This window comes from Raphanus sativus, chromosome 8 (assembly GCF_000801105.2).
Source record: "Raphanus sativus cultivar WK10039 chromosome 8, ASM80110v3, whole genome shotgun sequence".
NCBI lineage: Eukaryota > Viridiplantae > Streptophyta > Magnoliopsida > Brassicales > Brassicaceae > Raphanus > Raphanus sativus.
The window spans coordinates 17755132-17782645 of record NC_079518.1 but is presented as its reverse complement, the minus strand read 5'-3'; the positions used below and the strand labels follow the sequence as shown (position 1 = coordinate 17782645).

General features: G+C 38.7%; 4 protein-coding genes across 4 annotated transcripts; 2 read left to right on the top strand and 2 right to left on the bottom strand.

Moving 5' to 3' along the window:
- Window positions 1-117: 117 nt before the first annotated feature.
- LOC108821656 (sugar transport protein 5) lies at window positions 118-3256 on the bottom strand. The gene is made up of 4 exons (XM_018594652.2): window positions 2920-3256; window positions 2515-2834; window positions 1411-2046; window positions 118-738 (listed from the first exon to the last, which is right to left on the bottom strand). The coding sequence occupies exons 1-4, from the start codon at window positions 3056-3058 to the stop codon at window positions 313-315; spliced, it is 1521 nt and encodes a 506-aa protein (XP_018450154.1). The 5' UTR covers window positions 3059-3256; the 3' UTR covers window positions 118-312.
- A 6884-nt stretch (window positions 3257-10140) lies between these two features.
- On the top strand, window positions 10141-11326 carry LOC130499019 (nonsense-mediated mRNA decay protein 2-like). The gene is made up of 3 exons (XM_056992908.1): window positions 10141-10315; window positions 10396-10766; window positions 11102-11326. The coding sequence occupies exons 1-3, from the start codon at window positions 10141-10143 to the stop codon at window positions 11324-11326; spliced, it is 771 nt and encodes a 256-aa protein (XP_056848888.1).
- Window positions 11327-11374: 48 nt separating this feature from the next.
- LOC108820192 (uncharacterized protein At3g43530-like) lies at window positions 11375-12817 on the top strand. Its single transcript, XM_018593167.2, has 3 exons — window positions 11375-11881; window positions 11954-12115; window positions 12419-12817. Exons 1-3 carry the CDS (start codon window positions 11375-11377, stop codon window positions 12815-12817), a joined length of 1068 nt encoding a protein of 355 aa, XP_018448669.1.
- A 1433-nt stretch (window positions 12818-14250) lies between these two features.
- On the bottom strand, window positions 14251-15795 carry LOC108820190 (protein FAR1-RELATED SEQUENCE 5-like). Its single transcript, XM_018593166.1, has one exon. It carries the CDS (start codon window positions 15793-15795, stop codon window positions 14251-14253), a length of 1545 nt encoding a protein of 514 aa, XP_018448668.1.
- Window positions 15796-27514: the final 11719 nt, after the last annotated feature.

The following is a 27514-nucleotide window of genomic DNA, read 5'->3' as shown; positions in this document are numbered from 1 at the left end:
TATTTTTCTCTTGTAATCATCTATTTCGGTCATCAATAAACATTTTTCAATTAACTCACCATCGTATTGGTGAATACTTCTTGTATGTGCCTGCCGAATTCTGATTAAACAAGAATAGAGTGAGAAACATAAAGTTATTACATGTAATTGGTCTAGTTTACTGAAGATATCAATCAGAGAATAACTATATCAACTCACAAGATTAAACACAGCAATAGAAAGTTTCTGATCGAAATATACATATACGATGCTAATTTGATCAAGAAAGTAATATCCATGGAAGCCGCAAAAGAGTGCACCATTTTTTCATTTTCAAGTTGAAGTTGATTTGGTGAATCGTCCCCAAAACCAATGCTTCTCCCAAACTTGGTACATATAATCCACATGGATCCCTTTGGTCTCCGGCAAGAACATCACGACAAACACCGTCATTAACAAGATCCATCCACCGTAAAACAAGAATGCACCAAACTTGAAATGGCAAAGGGTTGCAAGGAAAGTCTGAGCGATAAGGAACGTTGCGGCGAAGTTCAGGGCAACGCTTAAGCTCTGACCAGCCGGGCGTAACTTGAGCGGGAATATCTCACTCGGGACCAGCCAGCTCAGTGGCCCCCAAGACCAACCAAATCCAGCTGCGTATATGCACAACAACACCACAACTGTGACGGCGTAGCCCTTCGTCATCTCTCCGTCTCCGGCGGCTCCTACTGTTGCTGCTAGTAATGCAGCCACTGCCACCTGTACATGCGAGAGAGTTAGCGACGCAGGCTTGTCTTAAAGTCCATGAACGGACTAAACACGTGTGTTTTATTTTGTCAACCTTTTAGCATTTAATCTCCGTATATTTTGTTCCTTTTTTTAACATTATATTGGTTCCTTTTTAGCATAGTTTAAGAAACGGCAATCAAAACAACAAAAAAAAAAATTCTCCCTGTTTTGTTATATAAGATATTTAATGTGAATGTGAGGTGATTTTAAAATCTATTTATATAAAGTCTGAAACATCACCTAGTTGAAACATACTTTCTACTAAAACATAACTTAATAGTTCAACATAATGAGTAAATTAGTTTTGCATTAATGTCTTAAATCCATTTGACCAAAATACAGATTGAATATTCTAGAGACAGTTGACCAAAATGAGCTAAAATATACATAAAACTGAAAAGAAGCAGAAATAAATGGTAAATCGTTTTAGACATACGGGACGAATGTAGTATTGGCACACTGTATAACCAGAGTTAGTGAAGAGCAATATGATAAATAATTTGCATTTAAATTATTAACATAAAGTTTCTTAGAAAATGTTGAATTCATCTTATGAAAATACCTATCAGTTATAAACATTAAAAAAGTGCGTGTAAATGGTATTTGCATACACTATTAATTCGTAACTTAGTTAGAACGTACCTGACAGACAAACATCTGAATACCACCAGAAATGAACAAGAACCGTCTACCATACCGGTCAATAACCATCGTTGAAACAAGAATCGAAGCAAGATTAACCAACCCAAGCATTAACGTCGCAATAAGAGCCGGACCAGAACCAAATCCGACAGATCTAAATAGAACCGGCGCATAGAACGCATTAATCGTGATACCCGTTAATTGTTGAAAACAAGGTATCGCGACAGCAACCACAAGCTGGGGCCTGTACTGCCTCTTCAATATCGTCTTAAACGGCTCGGCTCTAGCTTCTGTAGCTAACTGGCTCGACTTAACTAGCTCTGCTAGTTCGGCTTCCACGTCAGTTCTATTGTTGGCACCACGTATTTTAAACAAAGACACGCGAGCAAGGTCGTGATTACCACGGGCCAAGAGGCTAGAAGGCGTATCGGAGATGAATAAACAACCACCGGTCATGATCATGGCTGGTAAAGTGGCTAGGCCGAGTGAGATACGCCAGCCGTTGTGGTGGTTGGCTGTGAGGTAGTTTAACAAATTGGCTGCTACAACTCCGATGCCGATGAAGAACTGAAAACCGGTATTGAAGGCTCCACGCCATTGCGGCGGTGCTACCTCCGAGAGATATACCGGCGCAGCCTAGCGTATCCCGTAGACATTCAAAAATTAGTATTTTCTTCACCGTGACTGTAAAAAGTAAAAACCAAAGTATACCACACTATATATGATGCATAAACCGATAAAAATCCAACCCAAGTTTGTTTACATGGTTCACCCGTGAAACTGGAACCGACCTATTAAGGTATTAACTAAAGTACACCAAATCGAATGAACAGAGAGTTCATAAAACATATTTAGTTGCATAAATATAATATGATTAAATCTTTATTTATTTATCTTTCATTTTTTCAAACCGAAAATCAGAACTAAATTTTCTGAATCCCAACCATAACCAAACTGAAATTTATGTTTTGATTGGATTTAGACTTTTTAGTTATTGTAAGACCTAAAAGGAAGAAAAATCAACCTGAATTCCAATTATAAAACGGATACTTATCAACATAAAAAAAAAACAGATTATGGAATTTAAAGAGATTGAAATATTACTTGGTTGGTGAAACCAACACCAAATCCTAGCAAAATCCGTCCGAAGAGGAGCATGACAATGTTGGCAGCAAAGCCACTGATGACGGCACCAAATAGGAAAGTCAAACCACCAAGAATCATGGTGGTGCGGCGACCGTAAGCTGCCGTGAGACGGCTAGCAACTAAGGAAGCGACTAAGCCAGCAACATAAAGACTTGATGTGAAGGCCGTTAGAAGTTGGCTGTCATAGACGCAGTACACATTTGGCTTAGCTTCCGAAGCTTTTTTGAGAACGGTTGGAAAGAATTTCTCAAGAAACGGCTTCATCGTCGTTACGCCCCCTTTGTTAAATTGGAATAGAAAAAATATAATTAAAATGTTTCGTTTCATGTTCGAAACTTACTTTTTTTTTCTTTAAATTGTAACCTGATATTCCAATGTCGTAGCCAAATATGAGACCGCTAGAAGCGACCACAACGCATGTCATGACCACTGTGGCTGTGATCTTGGAGTCTATATTGCAGCTGCCGCCGGCTACATCAAGAGCTGATCCTCCGATAGCCATTTTGTTTTTGCCTTATGCTTGCATTTCTATCTTTGTTGCAAAACCAATGAACAAAGATAACACATTAAAGAGGGATTTTAGGTGGTCTCTTTTGTTAGCTGGCGTTGTGATTTGATGGTGCAAGTGGGCTGTGTGTAACCACTTTTTTTTGGCAACCCAAGTATGCAACCACTTATCTCTTAGTTAAGAGCATAACCTATAAATGTACTAACTAATTCACTTTCTTAAAAGAACACTGTATATGTATAGATGAAAGGTTATTGAGTACAAAATATGCCAACCACCGTTCTAAACCCCAGCTTCCTACAAGACAAACCATCATTACTTTTTCAAACCACCGTTCTTACCTTGTGATAGTTGACAAAATATGAAAATAAATTCAAATATTTGTCTAATCCCGAAAACAACAAAACCCAATGAAATGGTTCATTTTAGGTCCATCAGCTTGTGTAATATCAATTACAAAATAATCTTTAAAGTCTTATGGCAGAGATTAGATTAAAGAAAGTGCTATCAAGTTTGATATCAGAAATCCAGTCTGCTTTCGTTGCTGGAAGACAGATATCGAACAATGTTATGATTGCTCAAGAGATATTTTATGTCCTGCGTATTAAACCAAGTGAACGCAATAAAAGGATGACCATTAAGACGAACATGAACAAAGCATATGATAGGATGCAATGGTCGTTTATTGAAGTCGTCATGCGCAAGATGGGCTTTTCAGAGATATGGATCTCTTGGATAATGCGTTGCATTTTGTTGATAAAATATAAAGTGCTAATGTGAGCCAAGAGGAAATATTGTTTCAGGTAGAGGTCTACGCCAAAGAGATCCTTTGTCTCCTTTCATTTTTATTCTGTGCACGTAAGCGCTCGCTAGCCTTCTTAATCATGTAGAGAGCCAAGGCAAGGTAACAAGGATGCGTGTCACACGCGCGTGTCCATCAGTATCCCACCTTTCTTTTGCTGATGATAACTTTTTCTTCTGTAAGCCGTAGCCCCGTGAATGTGAAGAAGTAATGAAAATGGTCAGGATATATGGTAAAGCATCAGGCCAATGTATCAACTTCGATAAATCCTCCTTATTCTTTGGTAAGCGGATTAACGTAACTACTAGACAAGAGATTAAAGATGCCCTTAGAATACATAACGAAGGTGGGATGAGAACCTACTTAGGTATCACAGAAGATATTAGTGGTTCCAAATGCAATTTTTTCGCGTTCCTAAAAGACAAGTTAATGCATAGAGTGAATGGGTGGACAGGGAGATGGCTCTCAAAAGGAGGGAAGGAAGTGTTAATTAAGTCAATTTTACTTGCTCTTCCGACATACGTTATGTCTACGTTTCTGCTTACTTTGGAGATTTGTGAAAAGCTTGCAAGTGCTATTGCTCAATTCTGGTGGAGCTCAAATCCATCAAAAAGAAGAATACACTGGACAAAATGAGAGAAAATCTGTCTATCAAGAGATGACGGTGGGATTGGTTTCCGTATGATCCTTGAGTTCAACCTGGCTTTATTGGCAAAAAAACTAGGGAGGCTAGTCCAATATCCTAATTCGCTGATCGCCTGGGTCTTGAGGGGAAGATATTACAGATTAAGTTCGCCATTACGAGTAAATCTGGCTAGTTGCATATCTTATGTGTGGTATAGCATTTCAGCGGCAAGAAAGCTACTGATATTGGAGATTAGACAGAAGATACATTCTGGATATGATGTTAAGGTGTGGGTGGATCCATGGATTCCAACAACACCCGCTAGATCGGCTACCCCTGTAGCACCTATCATGCACCCGAATATGCGAGTAAGCAATCTCATAAATCAGACATCAAAGGAGTGGACGTTGATCTACTGGAGGACTATGTTGGTCCTGATGATATTCCACTTATAAAGAGTTTAACCATAAGTTCTATACATCGTCAGGATACTTACTGCTGGAACTACACAAGGAATGGACAATATATTGTCAAATCTGGATATTGGGTAACTCAGAATTTACTAAAACCAGAGGGTGATAATGAGGTATTGGAGCAAAGTATCACTAGACTTCAAACATTTGTTTGGAAGATAAATGCACCCAAGAAGATATGCCATTTCATTTGGAAACTGTTAATTGGTCATATGGCAGTTACGAGGAACTAAGCAAGATGCAATATGAGATGTGATAATTTTTGTCCAAGATGTGGAGAGCCAGAAGAATCCGTAACCCATGCCATTTTCGAATGCCCACCGGCTCTACAAGCTTGGGCATTATCGACAACTCCAACTATCTGGAAATATTTCATGTGTCAAGCGTCTATACAAATATGGATTACCTATTCTGGAGGAAGAACGTCATTATGGAACCAGTATAAGACAAGAACCCTTATCCTTGGATTATCTGGTATATATGGAAGGCTTGGAATGATAAAGTCTTCATGGGAATAGATAGAGATCCTATGGAGCTAGTTTGATATGCAGAAAATGAATGCCAAGCCTGGTCTGAAGCAAATGACAAGGTTCCAATTGTGGTACAAGATGTGAATCGTGAAGAATCCCAAGTCATAAGTTTGGGTAATATTTGCTTGGTAGATGGATCCTGGACTTCCTCTGCCCTTTTTACGAGATGTGGATGGGTCTGGAAGGATAGTGCTGGAAACATTAAACTTATGGGGACTCGTAAACTAAGTCGTCGCGAATCAGCCTTGCATTCAGAAATAGAGACACTGTGATGGACGATGGAGAATATGCTTAAACACTCCTCGTGCCAGAGGTTTGGGACAGACTGCAAGGAATTGATTGCCATGATACATGATCCTAATGCTTGGCCGAGTTTTGCAACGGAATTGGAGAGAACAGAGACGCTGCTTATATGCTTCCCGGACTTTAAGATCATTCATGTTCCACGAGCTCATAATCAGATTTCAAATTTTTTTTAGCTAAAACAGCTAGTTATTTTTTGTTGGTTATTCTATTCCATTCTAGTTACCCAGATCACCTCAAGTTTGTGTAATAGAATGACCGTTTGATGTCAAAAAGATGGATATTTACCTGCACACACACTTTCATATTTAAAATATGCATCTGCTGAAAATTTCAATGGTAGATTAGTAAAGTTAAAATATAGTAAATAATATATACATAATACCAGAGGATGATAAGGAGGTATTGGAGCAAAGTATCACTAGACTTCAAACATTTGTTTGGAAGATAAAAGCGCCCAAGAAGATATGACATTTCATTTGGAAACTGTTAACTGGTCATATGGCGGTTACGAGGAGCTAAGCAAGATGCAATATGAGATGTGATAATTTTGTCCAAGATGTGGAGAGTCAGAAGAGTCCGTAACCCATGCCATTTTCGAATGCCCACCGGCTCTACAAGCTTGGGCATTATCGACAACTCCAACAAGTCTGGAAATATTTCATGTGTCAAGCGTCTATACAAATATGGATTACTTATTCTGGAGGAAGAACGTCATTATGGAACCAATATAAGACAAGAACTCTTATCCCTGGATTATCTGGTATATATGGAAGCCTCGGAATGATAAACTCTTCAGCGAAATAGATAGAGATCCTATGGAGCTAGTTCGATATGCCGAAAGTGAATGCCAAGCCTGGTCTGAAGCAAATGACAAGGTTCCAATTGTGGTACAAGATGAGAATCGTGAAGAATCCCAAGTCATAAGTTTGGGCAATATTTGCTTGGTAGATGGATATTGGACTTCCTCTGCACTTTTTACTGGATGTGGATGGGTCTAGAAGGATAGTGCTGGAAACATTCAACTTACAGGACTCATAAACTAAGTCGTCGCGAATCAGCCTTGCATTCGGAAGTAGAGACACTGCGATGGACGATGGAGAATATGCTTAAACACTCCTCGTGCCAGAGGTTTGGGACAGACTACAAGGAATTGATTGCCATGATACAATATCCTAATGCTTGGCCAAATTTTACAACGGAATTGGAGAGAACAGAGACGATTCTTATATGCTTCCTGGACTTTAAGATCATTCATGTTCCACGAGCTCATAATCAGATTTCAGATTTCTTTTAGCTAAAACAGCTAGATCATTTCATAGGGAGTTATTTTTTGTTGGTTATGCTATTCCAGTCTAGTTACCCAGACCACCTCAAGTTTGTGTAATAGAATGACCGTTTGATGTCAAAAAATTGGATATTTACCTACACACACACTTTCATATTTAAAATATGCATCTGCAGAAAATTTCAATGGTAGATTAGTAAAGTTAAAATACATAAATACCAGACGATGATAAGGAGGTGTTGGAGCCAAGTATCACTAGACTTCAAACATTTTTTTGGAAGATAAAGAGGCCCAAGAAGATATGCCATTTCATTTGGAAACTGTTAACTGGTCATAAGGCGGTTACGAGGAATTAAGCAAGATGCAATATGAGATGTGATAATTTTGTCCAAGATGTGGAGAGCCAGAAGAGTCTGTAACCCATGCCATTTTCGAATGCCCACCGGCTCTACAAGCTTGGGCATTATCGACTACTCCAACAAGTCTGGAAATATTTCATGTGTCAAGCGTCTATACAAATATGGATTACCTATTCTGGAGGAAGAATGTCATTATGGAACCAATATAAGACAAGAACCCTTATCCCTGGATTATCTGGTATATATGGAAGCCTCGGAATGATAAACTCTTCAGCGAAATAGATAGAGATCCTATGGAGCTAGTTCGATATGCCGAAAGTGAATGCCAAGCCTGGTTTGAAGCAAATGACAAGGTTCCAATTGTGGTACAAGATGAGAATCGTGAAGAATTCCAAATCATAAGTTTAGGTAATATTTGCTTGGTAGATGGATCCTTTCCTCTGCACTTTTTACTGGATGTGGATGAGTCAGGAAGGATAGTGCTGGAAACATTCAACTTATGGGGACTCGTAACCTAAGTCGTCGCGAATCAGCCTTGCATTCGGAAGTAGAGACACTGCGATAGACGATGGAGAATATGCTTAAACACTCCTCGTGCCAGAGGTTTGGGACAAACTACAAGGAATTGATAGCCATGATACAGGATCCTAATGCTTGGCCGAGTTTTGCAACAGAATTGGAGAGAACAGAGACGTTGCTTATATGCTTCCCGGACTTTAAGATTATTCATGTTCCACGAGCTCATAATCAGTTTTCAGAATTTTTTTAACTAGAACAGCTAGATCCTTTGATAGGGAGTTATTTTTTGTTGGTTATTTTATTCTACTCTAGTTATCCAGATCACCTCAAGTTTATGTAATAGAATGACCGTTTGATATCAAAAAAAGGATATTTACCTGCACACACACTTTCATATTTAAAATATGCATCTGCAGAAAATTTCAATGGTAGTTTAGTAAAACTAAAATATAGTAAATAATATATACATAAATACTAAGTATATAAATTGGAATTTTCTCTCCCGATAAAGCTTCTCATATGTACTAATCGAAATTACTCACATTCTCCTTTTTCTAATTCCCTTTAAATATTGTTTTTATCAGTTTATGTTTCAGAGAAGTTTGACATCTATTTCCCTGCTATATAAGAAACATAAACAAAACTGAGTTTTGCCTATTTAACATATTTTGGGGAATTTTTTAAAATACCACTTTGAAAATACCATTATTCATTTTTACCACAAGTAAAGACACATTTACAAAAATACTTTATTTATTAAAAGATTAAAGACTCTTATATCTTTATTTTTATATACTTTTCAAAATTCTAACCCCAAATTCTAAACTCTAAATCCCCAACTCTAAATCCTATACCATAAATTCTCAACTCTAAATCCTAAGCCCTAAACTATATACCCTAAATTCAATATCCTAAACCCTAAACCCTAAAATCTCAACTATAAACCTTAAGTCCTTTACTCTAAACCCTAAACTATATACCCTAAACCAAAAAACATCAAATCTAAATCATAAACCTTCAAATCTAAACCCTTCGTTAAAAATAGTAGTAAAAGTGGTTAGTGTAAACATGAAAAGTGGTACTATAAAAATGATATTTTTGACAATTTTTCACATATTTTAGATATTATCATTTTAAATATAAGTGTGTTTACCTATTTTCAAGAAAAGTTGAAGATAAGTTTTCATGTTGATTTCTGATACCAAACAAAGCTCTGATTTCACCATTTATATTAGTACGATAAAATCATCTACAACCATGCATAATTCACAGAAAACTCTTAACAGAAGAAAAAGAAAGAAGGAGAAAGAGAGGAAACCAATATAGAAAATAATTGTTTTTTGAATGTTATATACTTAAAAGAAAGACAGTTGATATTTGTAGTGGGAGAAAATCAGGAACCTGAAGTTTTGCAGTTATAAAAATATTTGTAATAGAAATTGTGGTTATTTTGTCAACAGAAAATTGTGGTATAATTCTTTTTATTTTTAATTTTTTTTGAAAAATGAGAAATATCAAAATCTAATTGGTTAAGTAACTTGTGATTTAATATATAAGAGATTTTCGTCTGGGGTTAAGCCCAAATGACCAATGTTGTACTTTGGCCCATCCTCTAAAGAAAACTCTTGGTCGACAGAAGAAAAAGAACAATTTCAGAAAACTTGCAATCAAAATTCGTTAAAATTCGGAAAAAGGTGTTAGGAACCAGAGGTTTGTTTTCTCTTCTTCGATCTAGTGGCCGTCGAAGGGACAAGTGCACCACTGCCCCTATATCTTGAACATCAATCTTCGAAGGACCTATTTTAAAACAGAAGAAAAAGAAAAAATGTTTAAGTGAGAAAATAAGTAAAAGACAAGAAAACCGTAGGAAACTTGACATATTTACGAGTTTTACCTGGCTCTATTCGGCTCTAACCGATCTAAATTGAAGAGCCAAACCTAAACCGTAAATCATTGATAAATCGAAGAAACCAAACCAAATCAACCTGGTTCAGCTAATTTTGAATCGGTTCCATCCATCTATTTACTTAACCGTTTTCCATAAACCCTTCAGTTTCTTCGATTTCTTTGTGCCTTCTTCCCCCTTTTCCCCATTTTCGAACCCTAGAAACCCAAATCAATTTTCCGTCCATTCAACTTGCTCTCTCTCTTTGGTTGGGAAGTTTCGTCGATCGAAGATGGTTGAAACAAGAAGAGGAGGGAAGAGGAAAGAGATTCCGAGGAAAGAAGCAGAGAGTAAGACAAAGAAGAAAAAAACGGTGAAAACGAAGGAGACGGCGGAAGAATCTTCGACGGCGCCGATGAACTACCTCTTGGAAGCTGCAGCGGCTGTTGTGTCTAAAGGGAACAAAGGTGCGCCGGAAACGGAAACTGAAGTTCCACCAGTTCCGCCGTCAGTGGAAGAACAAGAGGAAGCTATGTGGAAGAAAAAGAGGAAGACGGCGACCCAGACGGCAAGGAAAACGCCGAGGAAGACGGCGAGGACGACGACGATGGTGAGAAAGAAGGCTCCGACGACGAGGAAGACGACGATGGTGAGAAAGAAGGCTCCGACGAGGAAGACATCGAGGGAACAAAGGACGACGAGGAAGACGGCGATGGTGAGAAAGAAGGCTCCGAGGAGGACGAAGAGGCGCATGAAAGTGGAGAGGACGAGGCGCGTGAAAGCGGAGATGGCAAAGATGCGTCTGCATCGGATGTAAACGGTGATGAGGTTTTAGGAGGCAAGGATAAAGACATGGAGGAGGAAACAGCAGCACCAAAGTCCACACCAGAGGTCGAAGAAGAGAGAGAGACGGATGAGGTAAGAATTTAGAATTTAGAATTTAGGAATCGATTATGGTGAAGGAAAACTAGGGAGTTATGAGTATAACTGTATGGAACAACTGTAAAACTAGTAATACTAAGGAATTAAAAACTAGTAATACTAGGGAGTCTAATTTACAACTGCTAGAACTAACATTATTGATAAAACTAGTAATACTTAGGTATACAAAGAAAACTAGGAGTAAAATTATTGATAAAACTAGTAATACTTAAACTCGAATAAGGAATACTAGGAGTTATGGATATAGGAGTTATATATAACTTGGTAAAACAATATTGAATCACTGACGTACAACTACATGTTAATTGCAGGAAGTTGAGGAAACCGAGGCAGTAAAGCCAACTAGGATGTTCTTCTATGTATCGGAGTACAAGAAACAAATCAAGCTAGGGACAAGATTTATGATAGCAGACGTTATTGAGACGTTTTTTTCACTGAGCCCAGAGGCAACTAATTCGGAGAGGAGGTGGTTTCAGGAGCATCCACAATTCTGTCACTTGTTCCACAAGCAACTGGATGCAAAATCCCAAGAATAGTTCAATAGGAGGAAGAAGAAGAAGAGTTCAAACCACAAGGTTCATGGAATGTGGATGCTGCTACTGCATACTGTTGATGTTCAGAAGATGAGAGAAGTGTGGTTTGTTGTCAATGGTGTTCCCATCCGTTATGGGCTGAGGGAACACGCATTGATATCAGGCCTAAACTGCCGCAACTATCCTCTCGGATACAAGGATTTTGGTGAAAAGAAATTTGTGAAGCGTCATTTCAAGAACGGCGAATCAATAAGGTTGGAGGATGTGAAAGCGAAACTGTTGGCAATGGGAGGCCACAAAGACAGGCTGAAGATGATGGTTCTCTTCTTTTTAGGAAGTGTTGTTTGTGCCCAAATGAAAGTCGGTCCTGGAGCCAATGATGTATTGGATTTTTTCCAAAGAGCTGTCGATGATCTTGGATACTGCAAGACCTTTCCATGGGGGAGATACTCCTTTGATTATATGGTTAAGGAGATCTCTCACACAATGGATCATTTTGGAGGATTGGTGAAAGAGAAGACGCTATGGCCACTTCCGGGTTTCTGTATTCCACTAGAGGTAAAGTAATAAAAAATTAGAAAATTATCTAACTTTTAGTATTGTTTTTGACTTTTAATGTGGGTTTTGTAGCGTCTTGCTTTCGAGGCAATACCTCAGCTGGGAGTTAAGTTTACAGAACCGGTTGAAGGAGCTAATCCAGAATGTCCGAGGATGTGCCGGTCAAAGTTCAAAAAGACAGAAATGAAAGGGTTTCCTCTATCAAGTGTTAATCAAGAACTGGATAAGATAAAGGTACATGTTCTTCCTCCTACCAAGTTCATTCGTAATCGGGATATTAAGTAGGTGAAACTGGGAGAACTATGTAAAACTAGGTAATCTAGATAGGTAAAACTTGGAGAACTATGTAAAACTAGGTATTCTAGATAGGTAAAACTTGGAGAACTATGTAAAACTAGGTAATCTAGATATATAAAACTTGGAGAACTATGTAAAACTAGGTATTCTAGATAGGTAAAACTTGGAGAACTATGTAAAACTAGGTAATCTAGATATGTAAAACTTTGAGAACTGTTTTTAATTAATCTTTGTTGTCAGCCACGGGAAATCGACAGCATCGTGCCTACCTTGAATGATGAAGAAAAGACTCTTTTGGCTGATGTATGGGAAGAGGATGACGACGACGAAAAGCCTGATATTGCTGTGGACAGCTGGATTCAGCGTATCAATGAAGGATACACAGTCTTTTTCAAAGACATGTATGAAGAAGACATGGAAGCTCGGAAAGCAACTGCAGCAGCACAGGCAGTCCTTGAAGACGTTGCGCCAGTTGAAGAAGTGGCAGAACATAAGAAGATGTTGGAGGACTTGGTCAAGCTCGTGAAAAGTCTTGGAAATAAGCTGGAGACCGTGTTGGAGAGGCAGAACGTCATTGAGGAAAGGTTGGCCACGGTTGAGGGTAAGAAGAAGGGAAAGAAGGGATCTAAGAAGAACTAAAGTAGTTGTTGTTTTTTTTTATTATGTTAGTGTTGTTTCTTTTTATTATGTTCATCGGATGGAATTATGTACTTTAATTTATCTTTTGTCTAATGTATTTTATGTACTTTACCTAAAATAGCATAGAAATACTTTAGATCCATCAATTGGAGAACAAAAACAAACTATAGATCAAAGGGAAGAGAGAACCGGAATACATCAATTGAAAATGCTCACAAAAAGACAATTTGTATCTTTAGATCCATAAATTGAAGAACAAAAACAAGGAACTAACTATACATCAATTGAAGAACAAAAACAAACTTTACAAAAACAAAAAACAAACTTTACAAAAACAAACTATCCATCAAGCTTGGCCAAGTGGTTGTTTCCATGCTTTTGTGGAAAGAAGAGTGACACCATTCCTCTTGGAACTCCATGAGCATTGACAAATTAGAGAAAGGAATGAAGGAGAGAGAGAGAGAGAGAGAGAGAGAGAGAGAGAGAGAGAGAGAGAGAAAAGGAATGAAGGGAGAGAGAGAGAGAGAGAGAGAGAGAGAGAGAGAGAGAGAGAGAGAGAGAGAGGAGAGAGAGAGAGAGAGAGAGAGAGAGAGAGAGAGAGGAGAGAGAGAGAGAGAGAGAGAGAGAGAGAGAGAGAGAGAGAGAGATCCTCTTGGAACTCTTGAAAATTTTGGTTTGATAAAAAAATAAAAATATTAGGCGCCAAACGAAATATTCATTTCCTTCCCAAAGATTCGTTGTTAGTTATACCAAATATACTGGTGTTACGAACTTTGTTCATAGTTATATTTTTGGTGATTTCTAACAAATTTAGTGTTACTAACCCTTTCAATTTTTTTTTAAGTTTTACTTTCGATTTAATTATTTTTAAATGTTACCCAGGATATACTATGTATAAATATTACGGTTGTAATAAAATTTTAAAATTTTATTGATCATCACGATCTTTGTTGAGAAAGTGTGAGTAGAAACTCAAGGTTTGTATTGACTATGTTTCGAGTTTTACAAAAAATCTATTTTTTTTTTGGTAAAACACGTTTGAATATATGTTAGAGTCGAGGAATCAAGATGTAAAACTATGGTACACAAGTTTTGATATAAATAACACTAATTTCTCTTAAAAACAAAACACAGAGTATTACCAAGCAGATAATCAAGTTTTACGCAGTTTTACACAGAAAACAAGTTTTACAAAGTTTTACCAAACAGAACCCGAGCCATACATCACAAATAACCAACTTTCAGGCTGTCGCCGCACTGCCATTTCCAAATAACAAAAAATTGAAACCATAGTTTTGCCTTGGCCGCCTTTTGTTCTGTGTCCTTTTATGCCGTTCGCCACAAGATGGATGCCTTTTAAATCTTTTCCTTCCCTTCCGCGTGATTCGATCGGGAGGTATGATCTGAACCTCTCTGATATGATCAGGTACATTTCACGAAGACCTGTCTGGAACTACATAAAGCATCCTTGAATATGCTAATGCCCACATTTCTGTCCAGTAGTATCGGGAGCAGAGCTCATGATATACAATGTGGATATCACGGCGCCTGCCAACGCCGCCATCAACGTCATTTGTGTAATATATGTAAGCAGCCAGTCCGTGCATACAAGGAAACTTCTCATAGTCCCACACCTTACAAGAACATGATTTTGTAACCAAGCTTGCCAAATACATATTTCCATCATTGCCGGTGATCTCGTATTCAAGCTCGTAACTATTAAGCTCCCGCACAGGCAGCGTTCGTGCAACAGCCCATAGATCGTGCAAGTAGTTCTCAACAAGAGGCACCAGTTTCGTTTCGAGCGACCCAGAAGCAGCATCCTTCCGATGTTGATTAAACCAATCAGAGAATGTCCTGATGATACAATCCAGCATTGGTATTAAAGCCCACCTCCTTGCCTCTTTAAACACATTGTTCATTGATTCCACACTGTTGCTTGTGTCCAAGTTGTACCTGTCACGTGAAAAAAAAACTCTAGCCCATTTGTCTTTCTCGGTGTGCTCCTCCACATACTGCCAAGCCGAAGGATATCTTCTCTTAAATGACTCGTAAGCAGCGTTGAAGTCAGCCACCGTGTAATATTTGCCCAGCTCCATGAATCTATGCCCGACTACATCTCTGTTGACGTTGCAAGCATGCCCTTTCACATTTTCCTTCAAATGCCATAAACAATGACCATGGTGAGCCTGTGGATACAAGTTTCCTATAGCGAAGATCAGGCTCTGATTTCTGTCAGTCATGAAAACCAGTTCTGAAGAGTCTGGTATAGCTCTTTTTAGGTTCTCGAAAAACCAAGTCCAGCTAGCATGATTCTCTCCGTCTAGCACTGCAAACGCAAGTGGATAATGGTGAAGATTAGGATCTTGAGCTTTTGCGAAAACAAGAACACCCCCATATCCGTTCTTAAGCCATGTCGCGTCAACGATTATCACTTTCCTCATTACTGTGAATCCTTCAATGCAAGCTCCCAAGGCTATGAACAGGTACTTGAATTTACCTGCCTCATCCAGTTTCAAACAGGTTTTTGTTCCCGGATTCACTTGCTCTACCATGTGCAAATGGCAATTCATCATCTTGTAGCTATCTTCTGGACTACCACGTCGTTCACAAGCCGCCAGATTCTTCCCATGCAACGCTGTAGAATACGATATCATGACACCAAGATGGAACTTAACGAGACCCGTAATCACTTTCGGAGTTGGAGTTTCAATGTCTCCTGGATATTGCTCAATCAAAAATGCTGACACTAGTTCTGCAGACCCTCTTCTCTTATCGTTGCTGTTACTTTGGCTACTCCGTAAGCATGTATGCATCTTCGTGTAGCTTCTAATGGAGAAAATTTCAGTCTCACCAATCCTTGCAGCTCGTAATCCCCATTTACAGTTAGGCTGCGAACATCTTACCACCAATCGGTTACGATCAGACTTTTTAGTGATATAATGATAGCATTCAGCAAATGCAGCTCTATCGACCATCTCCTGAACTGCCTTCTTACTTGGAAATTCGTCATGCTTACTCAAACTCAACCCATCACCCCACTCCTCTATATATTTTGCAGATTCTATTAGCAGGTGGCTGTTCAGCATATTTTTCAGCAGTTGGAACAATTGTATCAGTCTCCGCAGTGGTAGCAGTCTCCACAGCGGTACCAGTCTCCGCAGCGGTACCAGTCTCCGCAGCGGTACCAGTCTCCGTTCCGGTTTCAGTCTTCACTCCGGTATCAGTCTCCATACCGGTCCCATTCTCCATTCCGGTTTCAGTCTCCACTCCGGTATCAGTCTGCACTCCGGTATCAGTCTCCATACCGATGCCATTCTCCAAACCAGTATCCGTCTCCATAACATCATCTTCCGTTGTACCATGTATTTATCACCCTCTATCACCTCGTTATTTCCCTCCTTCTCTTCTACGTACAACGTTATGGCATTATGTCCAATTTCATCCTCCAATGGCTCCAACTCTTCATAGTTCATACCAACAGAACTTTTACACACAATCAAGAGTTTATCTACCGGTTCTGATATAACAGTAGTCTCCACAAGTAAAAGACTCCTTCTCTTCTCTTTATCCATGCCCGTTAGGTAAATATAAAGATCCTCATCATCAATAATATTGGAAGGTATCTCACATCCTACCACGACGATTGGATTGTAGCTCAATTCCAGTGTCTCCTTTGTTTCATCCAACCCAAGCTTCTTATAGATCCTCTCTTTTATCATTGACAAAGTAATTTTCTCCACTGATTTCTTCATATTTATAGCGAAGATCTGCTCTTTGAATTTAAAATGCACGTTGACGTCATTTCTCATTATATCCTGCCAAAAAATAGGACACATTCAACAAACAGACTTCAGTTATCTACAGTTCTACAAGTTGTTCCGAGTTATTCCAAGTTAAACATAGTACTACCGGATGTTAATAGTGTTCCCAAGTTATACTCAGTTCTATCACTTGTCCGACGAACAAGACAATCTATGCTTTCCTCCCCTATTCTACTGCCAATTCACTCCCATTTTATACCAATTTACTATACTGATAGACCCAGACACGAATCAACCCAGACCCAGACTTTGATGAATGAAAGAACAAGGCGGAGAACACAACATACCGCCTCCTTCGACGGAATGCTCCTGCTGGAAGGGAGTATGGAAAGGACTCATCTCTGACAAGAGACGGCGGAGCTCCACTGTCTTTGGGAATACGAGCACGAGCTGTGGACAGAGGGAGGGAGGATCAATGGCGGATGGATCGAGAGAGAGAAGGAAGGAGAAGCTCCCAATCCAATTAATTGGGAATTAATTGTTCTTGTTCGATTGGGTTTGTTTTTTTTAAGCAAAACCAGACCAAGTTTCCAATCAAATCCTGTTGCAAACCCAAACCAAATCTCACCAAACGAATTCGACACACCTCCTAGATACCGGTTTCGGTTTTCAATCTAATTTTTTTTTGAACGAAGGGCAATTTCGACTTATCACATCGGTTTAATGAATCAGGGGCATAGGGGATTATGCAGACCCATAAGGGATTTACCCATGACGCTGCTTATATGCTTCCCGGACTTTAAGATCATTCATGTTCCACGAGCTCATAATCAGATTTCAAATTTTTTTTAGCTAAAACAGCTAGTTATTTTTTGTTGGTTATTCTATTCCAATCTAGTTACCCAGACCACCTCAAGTTTGTGTAATAGAATGACCGTTTGATGTCAAAAAGATGGATATTTACCTGCACACACACTTTCATATTTAAAATATGCATCTGCAGAAAATTTCAATGGTAGATTAGTAAAGTTAAAATATAGTAAATAATATATACATTAATACCAGAGGATGATAAGGAGGTATTGGAGCAAAGTATCACTAGACTTCAAACATTTGTTTGGAAGATAAAAGCGCCCAAGAAGATATGCCATTTCATTTGGAAACTGTTAACTGGCCATATGGCGGTTACGAGGAACTAAGCAAGATGCAATATGGGATGTGATAATTTTGTCCAAGATGTGAAGAGCCAGAAGAGTCCGTAACCCATGCCATTTTCGAATGTCCACGGGCTCTACAAGCTTGGGCATTATCGACAACTCCAACAAGTCTGGATATATTTCATGTGTCAAGCGTCTATACAAATATGGATTACCTATTCTAGAGGAAGAATGTAATTATGGAACCAATATAAGACAAGAACTCTTATCCCTGGATTATCTGGTATATATGGAAGCCTCGGAATGATAAACTCTTCAGCGAAATAGATAGAGATCCTATGGAGCTAGTTCGATATGCCAAAAGTGAATGCCAAGCCTGGTCTGAAGCAAATGACAAGGTTCCAATTGTGGTACAAGATGAGAATCGTGAAGAATCCGAAGTCATAAGTTTGGGCAATATTTGCTTGGTAGATGGATCTTGGACTTCCTCTGCACTTTTACTTGATGTGGATGGGTCTAGAAGGATAGTGCTGGAAACATTCAACTTACGGGACTCGTAAACTAAGTCGTTGCGAATCAGCCTAGTATTCGGAAGTAGAGACACTGCGATGGACGATGGAGAATATGCTTAAACACTCCTTGTGCCAGAGGTTTGGGACATACTGCAAGGAATTGATTGTCATGATACAATATCCTAATGCTTGGCCAAATTTTGCAACGGAATTGGAGAGAACAGAGACGATGCTTATATGCTTCCTGGACTTTAAGATCATTCATGTTCCACGAGCACATAATCAGATTTCAGATTTCTTTTAGCTAAAACAGCTAGATCATTTCATAGGGAGTTATTTTTTGTTGGTTATGCTATTCCAGTCTAGTTACCCAGACCACCTCAAGTTTGTGTAATATAATGACCGTTTGATGTCAAAAAAAGGATATTTACCTACACACACTCTCATATTTAAAATATGTATCTGCAGAAAATTTCAATAGTAGATTAGTAAAGTTAAAATACATAAATACCAGATGATGATAAGGAGGTATTGGAGCCAAGTATCACTAGACTTCAAACATTTGTTTGGCAGATAAAGGCGCCCAAGAAGATATGCCATTTCATTTGGAAACTGTTAACTGGTCATATGGCGGTTACGAGGAACTAAGCAAGATGCAATATGAGATGTGATAATTTTGTCCAAGATGTGGAGAGCCAGAAGAGTCTGTAACCCATGCCATTTTCGAATGCCCACCGGCTCTACAAGCTTGGGCATTATCGACAACTCCAACAAGTCTGGAAATATTTCATGTGTCAAGCGTCTATACAAATATGGATTACCTATTCTGGAGGAAGAACGTCATTATGGAACCAATATAAGACAAGAACCCTTATCCCTGGATTATCTGGTATATATGGAAGCCTCGGAATGATAAACTCTTCAACGAAATAGATAGAGATCCTATGGAGCTAGTTCGATATGCCGAAAGTGAATGCCAAGCCTGGTTTGAAGCAAATGAAAAGGTTCCAATTGTGGTACAAGATGAGAATCGTGAAGAATTCCAAATCATAAGTTTAGGTAATATTTGCTTGGTAGATGGATCCTGGATTTTCTCTGCACTTTTTACTGGATGTGGATGGGTCTGGAAGGATAGTGCTGGAAACATTCAACTTATGGGGACTCGTAACCTAAGTCGTCGCGAATCAGCCTTGCATTCGGAAGTAGAGACACTGCGATGGACGATGGAGAATATGCTTAAACACTCTTCGTGCCAGAGGTTTGGGACAAACTGCAAGGAATTGATAGCCATGATACATGATCCTAATGCTTGGCCGAGTTTTGCAACGGAATTGGAGAGAACAGAGACGCTGCTTATATGCTTCTCGGACTTTAAGATCATTCATGTTCCACGAGCTCATAATCAGATTTCAGAATTTTTTTAGCTAGAACAGCTAGATCCTTTGATAGGGAGTTATTTTTTGTTGGTTATTTTATTCTACTCTAGTTATCTTGATCACCTCAAGTTTATGTAATAGAATGATTGTTTGGTATCAAAAAATAGATATTTAGCTGAACACACACTTTCATATTTAAAATATGCATCTGCAGAGAATTTCAATGGTAGTTTACTAAAGTTAAAATATAGTAAATAATATATACATAAATACTATATGATTTTAGAGAATAGATTAGGTATTAAGAGAATGATAAGAGATTAAGAGAGATTATGAGAGAATCCGAGAGAGAATAAGAGAAAAGAGTTTCTAGATTTAATATTGCTCAAATAGTATCATGTTTGATCTTAGAGAGAAAGAGGCTCCAAAGTGTTAATCTTATTATGAGATGAGTTACAAATATATATAGACGAGCTAAGAAGGGTTTGCGCAGCTTAAGTAACTATTACAAGCATGTGTGGTCAAGAGACTAAAGCTAAACACTAGGCTGAGAGTGATCACATGCTTTGCCTTGCTTTAACCAGGCTGGAAAGCAACCTTATCCACAAACGGTCACTAGACTTGGCGCGCCTCTCTTCTTCCTTTTGGTTTAGTTCACTATGCAATCCTTCTCCCTCAACCCAAGTCTTTCATAGTTCACTTTAACCTTCACACTCTTGCTTTTACCCATTTACCATGCAGTAACTTTATTTTTACTGCATGGTAACTTTTCACAAGTTACTTCTCTTCTCATCTCCTCTTTAATATACCAATACTCCTCATCTCTTTTCACCACATTTCAACACTCCCCCTCAAGCTTGACCATGTGGAACAAGTCGAGCTTGGAAGGACCATGAGATCTTCCTCATTAAAAACCTCATCAAAGAAAACCCATTGGGACAAAACTTTGATGAGGAAAAAAGAGTAAAGACCTCATGATCAGGGGACTATTGAGTGGGTGAAAGATCAATGAGTCCTAACCTGATGTGTATGGACTCCATTGTCTTTTGCCTTGCTGCCTTGGTGAATACATCTGCCAACTGATCTTCACTTCTAGTGTAACATGGCAAGATCACTCCCAAAACTATCATCTGTCTTACCTTGTGACAATCAACCTCGATGTGTTTTGTCCTCTCATGAAACACAGAGTTTGTAGCAATGTGAATGGCAGCTTGATTGTCACAATGCATGGTCATTGGTGTAGCTTGCTCGATCTCCAAGTGCTTCAAGATCCCCTTGATCCACACTAGCTCATTAGTAAGCTTCAGCATAGCTCTATACTCAGCCTCAGCACTTGAACATGACACCACCTTCTGCTTCTTGCTCTTCCAAGTAACCATGTTTCCTCCAATGAAGGTGCAGTACCCGGTTGTAGACTTCCTATCATTCCTATCACCAGCCCAATCCGCATCACAGTAACCAACCACTTCAGTGCTCTTGTTGCACCCCATCCATACACCTAACCCTTGAGTTCCATTGATATACATCAGCACTCTCTCCACCATTCTCCAATGATGCTCCTTGGGTTGTTGCATATGTTGACTGACTTGATTCACTGCAAAACATATGTCTGGCCGAGTGATAGTAAGGTAAATCAGCTTCCCCACCAGCTTCCTATACAACTTGGGATCATGAAATGGCTTGCTATCTTCCATCTCCCCCTCTCTTGGAATCTTGTACCCATCCTCCATGGGCATCTTGGCAGTCTTTCCTCCATAAGCACCTGCATCTTTCAAAAGATCAAGTGCATATTTTCTTTGAGATATGAATAAGCCTTCCTTGGACCTGCACAACTCAATCCCAAGAAAATATTTCATCTCTCCCAAGTCTTTTATGTCAAAGACAGACTTGAGATAGTCCTTGGTATCTTGTATACCTGTTTTATCAGAACCAGTAATGATAATATCATCAACATATACAAGAATAACAATGATACCTCCTGGTGTAACCAGAGTGAAGAGTGTGTGATCCAACTCACACTTTCTGAATCCTTTACCATTCAGAGTGGTGCTGAGCTTGTGATACCAAGCCCTTGGTGATTGCTTCAACCCATAGATAGCTTTCTTCAGTCTTAAAACATTTCCTGGTTTTACCATCCCTTCCATTCCTGGTGGTGGTAGCATGTAGACTTCATCTTCTAGCTCCCCCTGAAGAAAGGCATTCTTCACATCCATTTGCCATAGATCCCACTCAAGGTTGACTGCAAGAGACAGCACTACTCTGATAGTATGAAGCTTGGCGACTGGAGCAAATGTATCTATGTAGTCTTCTCCATAAGTTTGTGTAAAGCCCCTTGCTACCAGTCTAGTCTTCCTCCTGTCTATCTTACCATTAGGTAGATACTTTATGGTAAAGATCCACTTGCATGAAACTGCTCTCTTCCCTTTAGGTAACTTGCTTTCATACCAAGTGTCATTTCTTATCATTGCATCAGCCTCTGCATTGACTGAATCTCTCCACTCTTGAATTAACATAGCTTCTTCATAGCTTCTTGGAACGTAGCTCTCATCCAAGCTCACCATGAAAGCACAATGTTCTTCAGGATACTCGGCAAAGGAGCATACAGCTTGAGAAGGATGCTCCACTGCTTGGGCATTGTAGTACACTCTTGTGTTTACCCAAGAGGAAGGATCCTTCCTTACTCTAGTGCTCCTTCTCAAAGGAACTTCCACTTGCTGTTCCACTTGCTGTTCAGTCACTTCTTGTTCACTGCCAGCTTCTTCTTGACCTTCATTAGTCTCTTCTTGTTCAGTTTGATCAACCACTTGACCTCTCTCACTATCACCAGCTGGCTCATCATCTGATCTTCTTCCACTTTGAGCAGGATCCGAGCCTTGATCTCCATGACCTCCAGCTTCAGACTCATGCTCATCTCCCCCCTCATGCTCAAGGTGGGAGATATCTTGTTCTTCCCGAGTAGTGTGTTCTTGACTACTCTGATCCTGGGACACTCCAATGCCTAGCCCCTCCATAATAATCCTCAAGCTCCTGGCTCTGTCAGATTGCTGAGTTAAATCCTCAAGATCCTTCCAGTTCTCACCCTCATAGTAGCCCTTATCCTCCATGAATTTCACATCCCGGGAGATCAACATCCTTCTTGCCTTAGTATCAAAACACTTGTAACCCTTTTGACTTGTAGAGTACCCAATGAACATAGCCTTGGTGCTCTTGGCTTCAAGCTTGTTTCTGGTCTCACTAGGAACTAGCACATAGCACACACAGCCAAAGATTCTCAAGTGTTCCAACACTGGCCGACTCTTGTTTAATACTTCAAATGGGGATTGATCTCCTAGTATCTTGGTTGGTGTCCTGTTGATCAGATAACAAGCAACAATTACAGCATCACTCCAATACCTCTTGGGGACACTGGTGTGAAACATCATGGATCTTGCAACTTCCATAAGGTGTCTATTCTTCCTCTCAGCAACGCCATTCTGTTGAGGAGTGTATGGGCAACTAGTTTGATGTAGAATCCCATGCTTGGCTAGGTGATCTTTGAAAGCATTTCCAGTATACTCTCCACCATTATCTGACCTGAAAATCTTTATCTTGGCATTATAATGGTTAGAAACATATGCTTGGAAATTTTTAAAAGCATCTAGCACCCTATCTTTTGTTTTAATCATTGTTAACCAGGTGTATTTGGATTTTTCATCAATAAAAGTGACAAAATACTTGTAACTATCCCTAGATAAACAAGGAGCTGTCCACACATCAGAATGAATAAGATCAAAACAATTCTCATAAAGAGTAGATGATCTTTGAAAGACAGTCTTACAATGTTTACCCAAGATACAAGCTTCACAATCTTTATTAAACATGACACCTGGTAACATTAAGCTTAAAGCTCTAGAATGAGGATGGCCTAGCCTAGCATGCCACAATGCATCCTTACTCAAAGAAGAAACAGAATTAAAAGAAAAACAAGAACTCGGAATTGGACTTAAATCTTCCAGCAAATAGAGATCTCCCTTGGTTGCTCCTTGTCCAATCAACTTATTGCTTTCAATATCCTGAAACTTCACATCGTTAGGACTAAAGATGACATTGCAATGAAGATCAGTGGTGCATTTCTTGACAGATAGAAGGTTTGAAGTGAATTCGGGCATATAAAATGCCTTAGAATCCCTATCAAACAATCTCAACTTGCCAACACCTCTAATGGGAACTTTATCCCCATTTGCAATCAACACATGACCATGAGCAGGTTCTATATCCTTAATGAGATGATTATCACTAATCATGTGATGAGATGCACCAGAATCAATGATCAAAGGTTTAAACATGTTTCTAGCAAGATGAGTCCTAGGCAAGTCAATTTCATTTCTCACATTTCCTATCAATTCTAGCAAGCTATCCGAGACACTTCTAGTTTGATGAACAACATGAGAACTCTTGATCATGTCTAGCAACCTATCAGTCTTACTAGAGCTATTATAAGCAGTATAAGAGTAACCAAGAGTGTTTCCGAGTGGGTTACCAGACTCTTTGAGTGCCCTGATGAGAGCCTCAATGTCTGACTTCTTGATCACATCATGATCAATGCCCTTGCCTCCACTGTGATGAGATGCCAAGGCCTTTCCTTCACTTTCACCCGCTTGAACATGAGGAGTGGTTCCGGATGATCCAGCTCCACTTGCTTCAGCAGAAAGGTGGGCCTTTGCTTCTCTGTCTCGGTTGAACTTGGTAGGCTTCAGGTGAGGATGAAGAATCCAGCACTGATGCTTCTTATGACCCTGTCGCTTGCAGTGATCACAACTCCCTCCAAACCTTTCTCCACTCTTGTACCCGGCTTTGTTTGCTTGTATCTCCTCAGCTTGATGAGCAATGGTGAGTTCACCCTTTCCTCCAAACAAGCCAAGTGATCCTTCCTCCTTCTGGAGTTGAGACATAACCTCCTCCATGGATGGTAACTTCTGTGACCTTAAGATATGCTTGATCACATCCTTGTAGCTCGGATTGAGAGTCATTAGCAAACCAAACACCTGATCTTGTTCCCTCCTTTCCATAAGGGTCTCCTCATCAGTAGTGTTCGGCCTCAAACTCTCAAGTTCAGTCCACATTGACTTGAACTTTCCCATGTGTGTAGTAAGCTCCACATCTCCTTGAGCAAGAGTGTTTATGGTTCTCTTTAGCTCAAAGACTCGGCTTAAGTTGGAGATGTTCCCAAATGTCTTTTGGAGAGTCTCCCATAAGTGCTTAGGAGTCTCACAGTAGCTGTAGCTCTCTAGGATAGGAACCTCAAGAGAAGCTTGAAGAATCGCCAACACCATGAGGTCCTCTTGAATCCATTTCTTAGCTGCAGTAACCGCAAGCTCTTTTGCATCTTCACCTTCCTTGGTTTCTTTGGTCACTGGTTCTGGACCATCATCAGTGATGTGGTTCCAAAGCCCTAACCTCCCCACAGCAGTCTTCACAAGCCGAGACCACAACAAGTAATTTCCACCTCCTTTTAACTGAACTGGAACTGTAACTAGCTTTCCACCTTCCATCTTCTCTTGTTCAGACTCGCCACACCACAAAGCTTCAATCTTTGACAGTAAGTAGACTCCACACGCCTCAACAACTCAAGAACAAAGTATCTCAAGCAAGTAGAACTGGTAGAATCAAGAACAAACCGCAAGAACACAAAGAACACTTTGAAGAGTAGCAAGAACACAAGAGAGAATCGGATGAAATCTCTTAATACCAAAGCCAACCTGGCTCTGATACCATATGATTTTAGAGAATAGATTAGGTATTAAGAGAATGATAAGAGATTAAGAGAGATTATGAGAGAATCCGAGAGAGAATAAGAGAAAAGAGTTTCTAGATCTAATAGTGCTTAAATAGTATCATGTTTGATCTTAGAGAGAAAGAGGCTCCAAAGTGTTAATCTTATTATGAGATGAGTTACAAATATATATAGACGAGCTAAGAAGGGTTTGCGCAGCTTAAGTAACTATTACAAGCATGTGTGGTCAAGAGACTAAAGCTAAACACTAGGCTGAGAGTGATCACATGCTTTGCCTTGCTTTAACCAGGCTGGAAAGCAACCTTATCCACAAACGGTCACTAGACTTGGCGCGCCTCTCTTCTTCCTTTTGGTTTAGTTCACTATGCAATCCTTCTCCCTCAACCCAAGTCTTTCATAGTTCACTTTAACCTTCACACTCTTGCTTTTACCCATTTACCATGCAGTAACTTTATTTTTACTGCATGGTAACTTTTCACAAGTTACTTCTCTTCTCATCTCCTCTTTAATATACCAATACTCCTCATCTCTTTTCACCACATTTCAACACTCCCCCTCAAGCTTGACCACACAGTATATAAATTGGAATTTGCTCTCCCGATAAAGCTTCTCATATGTACGAATCGAAATTACTCACATTCTCCTTTTTCTAATTCCCTTTAAATATTGTTTTTATCAGTTTATGTTTCAGAAAAGTTTGACATCTATTTCCCTGCTATATAAGAAACATAAACAAAACTGAGTTTGCCTATTTAACATTGCTGTATAACATTGCTATACAGCAATGTTTGGTCTATCCTCAAGCTGTTTATCGTCCGTCAAGTTTTAAGAACTATTTTGTTGGGATCTAGTTCTTTCTTTGAAATTTAATCATTTACCATAGCCCCTAGTGGTGTGCATGGATATGTTTAGTTTCTTATCTATAGTGTTTCATGATGTACGCTTTATTGTAGACAGATTATTCGGAATAAAACAATTCTTCAGTGTTAAAAAAAAAAAGAGAATTATTTAAAATACCACTTTAAAAATACCATTATTCATTTTTACCATCAATAAAGACACATTTTCAAAAATATTTTATTTATTAAAAGATTAAAGACTCTTATATCTTTGTTTTTATATGCTTTTCAAAATTCTAACCTCAAATTCTAAACTCTAAATCCCCAACTCTAAACCCTATACCATAAATTCTCAACTCTAAATCCTAAGCCCTAAACTATATACCCTAAATTCAATATCTTAAACCCTAAACCCTAAAATCTCAACTATAAACCTTAAGTCCTTTACTCTAAACCCTAAACTATATACCCTAAACTCAAAAATATCAAATCTAAATCATAAACCTTCAAATCTAAACCCTTCGTTAAAAATGGTAGTAAAATGGTTAGTGTAAACATGAAAAGTGGTACTATAAAAATGATATTTTTAACAATTTTTCACATAGATATTATCATTTTAAATATAAGTGTGTTTACCTGTTTTCAAGAAAAGTTGAAGATAAGTTTTCATGTTGAAAATAACGGCAGATTTCTGATACTAAACAAAGCTCTGATTTCACCATTATATTAGTACGATAAAATCATCTACAACCATGCATAATTCACAGAACACTCTTAACAGAAGAAAAAGAAAGAAGGAGAAAGAGAGGAAACCAATATAGAAAATAATTGTTTTTTGAATGTTATATACTTAAAAGAAAAACAGTTGATATTTGTAGTGGGAGAAAATCAGGAACCTGAAGTTTTGCAGTTATAAAAATATTTGTAATAGAAATTGTGGTTATTTTGTCAACAGAAAATTGTGGTATAATTCTTTTATTTTTAATTTTTTTTGAAAAATGAGAAATGTCAAAATCTAATTGGGAAAATCGCATAAAAAACTCTCAAAGTGTGACATACTAGCACTTTAAACCTTGAAGGTTTTTCACTAACACTTTTAAACTTCAAAGTGACATTTGTATCATAAAAAACCTACAAAGCAAAAAGTTGACCGGTTTAGCAGGTAATTTTTCAAAAATAATTATTTAATTAATAAAAGAAACAAAATAAATAAATAAAAAATCCAAAAATAAATAAAAATCGAATCTTTTAAAAAAATTTATAAAAATCAAAAATC

What these genes read in the sequence shown, in the direction of transcription:
- LOC108821656 (XM_018594652.2), bottom strand. Translation starts at nt 3,058, where the DNA reads ATGGCTATCGGAGGATCAGCTCTTGATGTAGCCGGCGGCAGCTGCAAT. An exon ending in GTGTTGGTTTCACCAACCAA is followed by an intron (nt 2,047 to 2,514) that starts GTAATATTTCAA and finishes GGGATACGCTAG; the next exon opens with GCTGCGCCGGTATATCTCTC. An exon ending in TTCAGATGTTTGTCTGTCAG is followed by an intron (nt 739 to 1,410) that starts GTACGTTCTAAC and finishes TCGCATGTACAG; the next exon opens with GTGGCAGTGGCTGCATTACT.
- LOC130499019 (XM_056992908.1), top strand. Translation starts at nt 10,141, where the DNA reads ATGGTTGAAACAAGAAGAGGAGGGAAGAGGAAAGAGATTCCGAGGAAA. An exon ending in TGTGTCTAAAGGGAACAAAG is followed by an intron (nt 10,316 to 10,395) that starts GTGCGCCGGAAA and finishes TGGAAGAAAAAG; the next exon opens with AGGAAGACGGCGACCCAGAC. An exon ending in AAGAGAGAGAGACGGATGAG is followed by an intron (nt 10,767 to 11,101) that starts GTAAGAATTTAG and finishes TGTTAATTGCAG; the next exon opens with GAAGTTGAGGAAACCGAGGC.
- LOC108820190 (XM_018593166.1), bottom strand. Translation starts at nt 15,795, where the DNA reads ATGGTCGATAGAGCTGCATTTGCTGAATGCTATCATTATATCACTAAA.
- LOC108820192 (XM_018593167.2), top strand. Translation starts at nt 11,375, where the DNA reads ATGTGGATGCTGCTACTGCATACTGTTGATGTTCAGAAGATGAGAGAA. An exon ending in GTTTCTGTATTCCACTAGAG is followed by an intron (nt 11,882 to 11,953) that starts GTAAAGTAATAA and finishes TGGGTTTTGTAG; the next exon opens with CGTCTTGCTTTCGAGGCAAT. An exon ending in AAGAACTGGATAAGATAAAG is followed by an intron (nt 12,116 to 12,418) that starts GTACATGTTCTT and finishes CTTTGTTGTCAG; the next exon opens with CCACGGGAAATCGACAGCAT.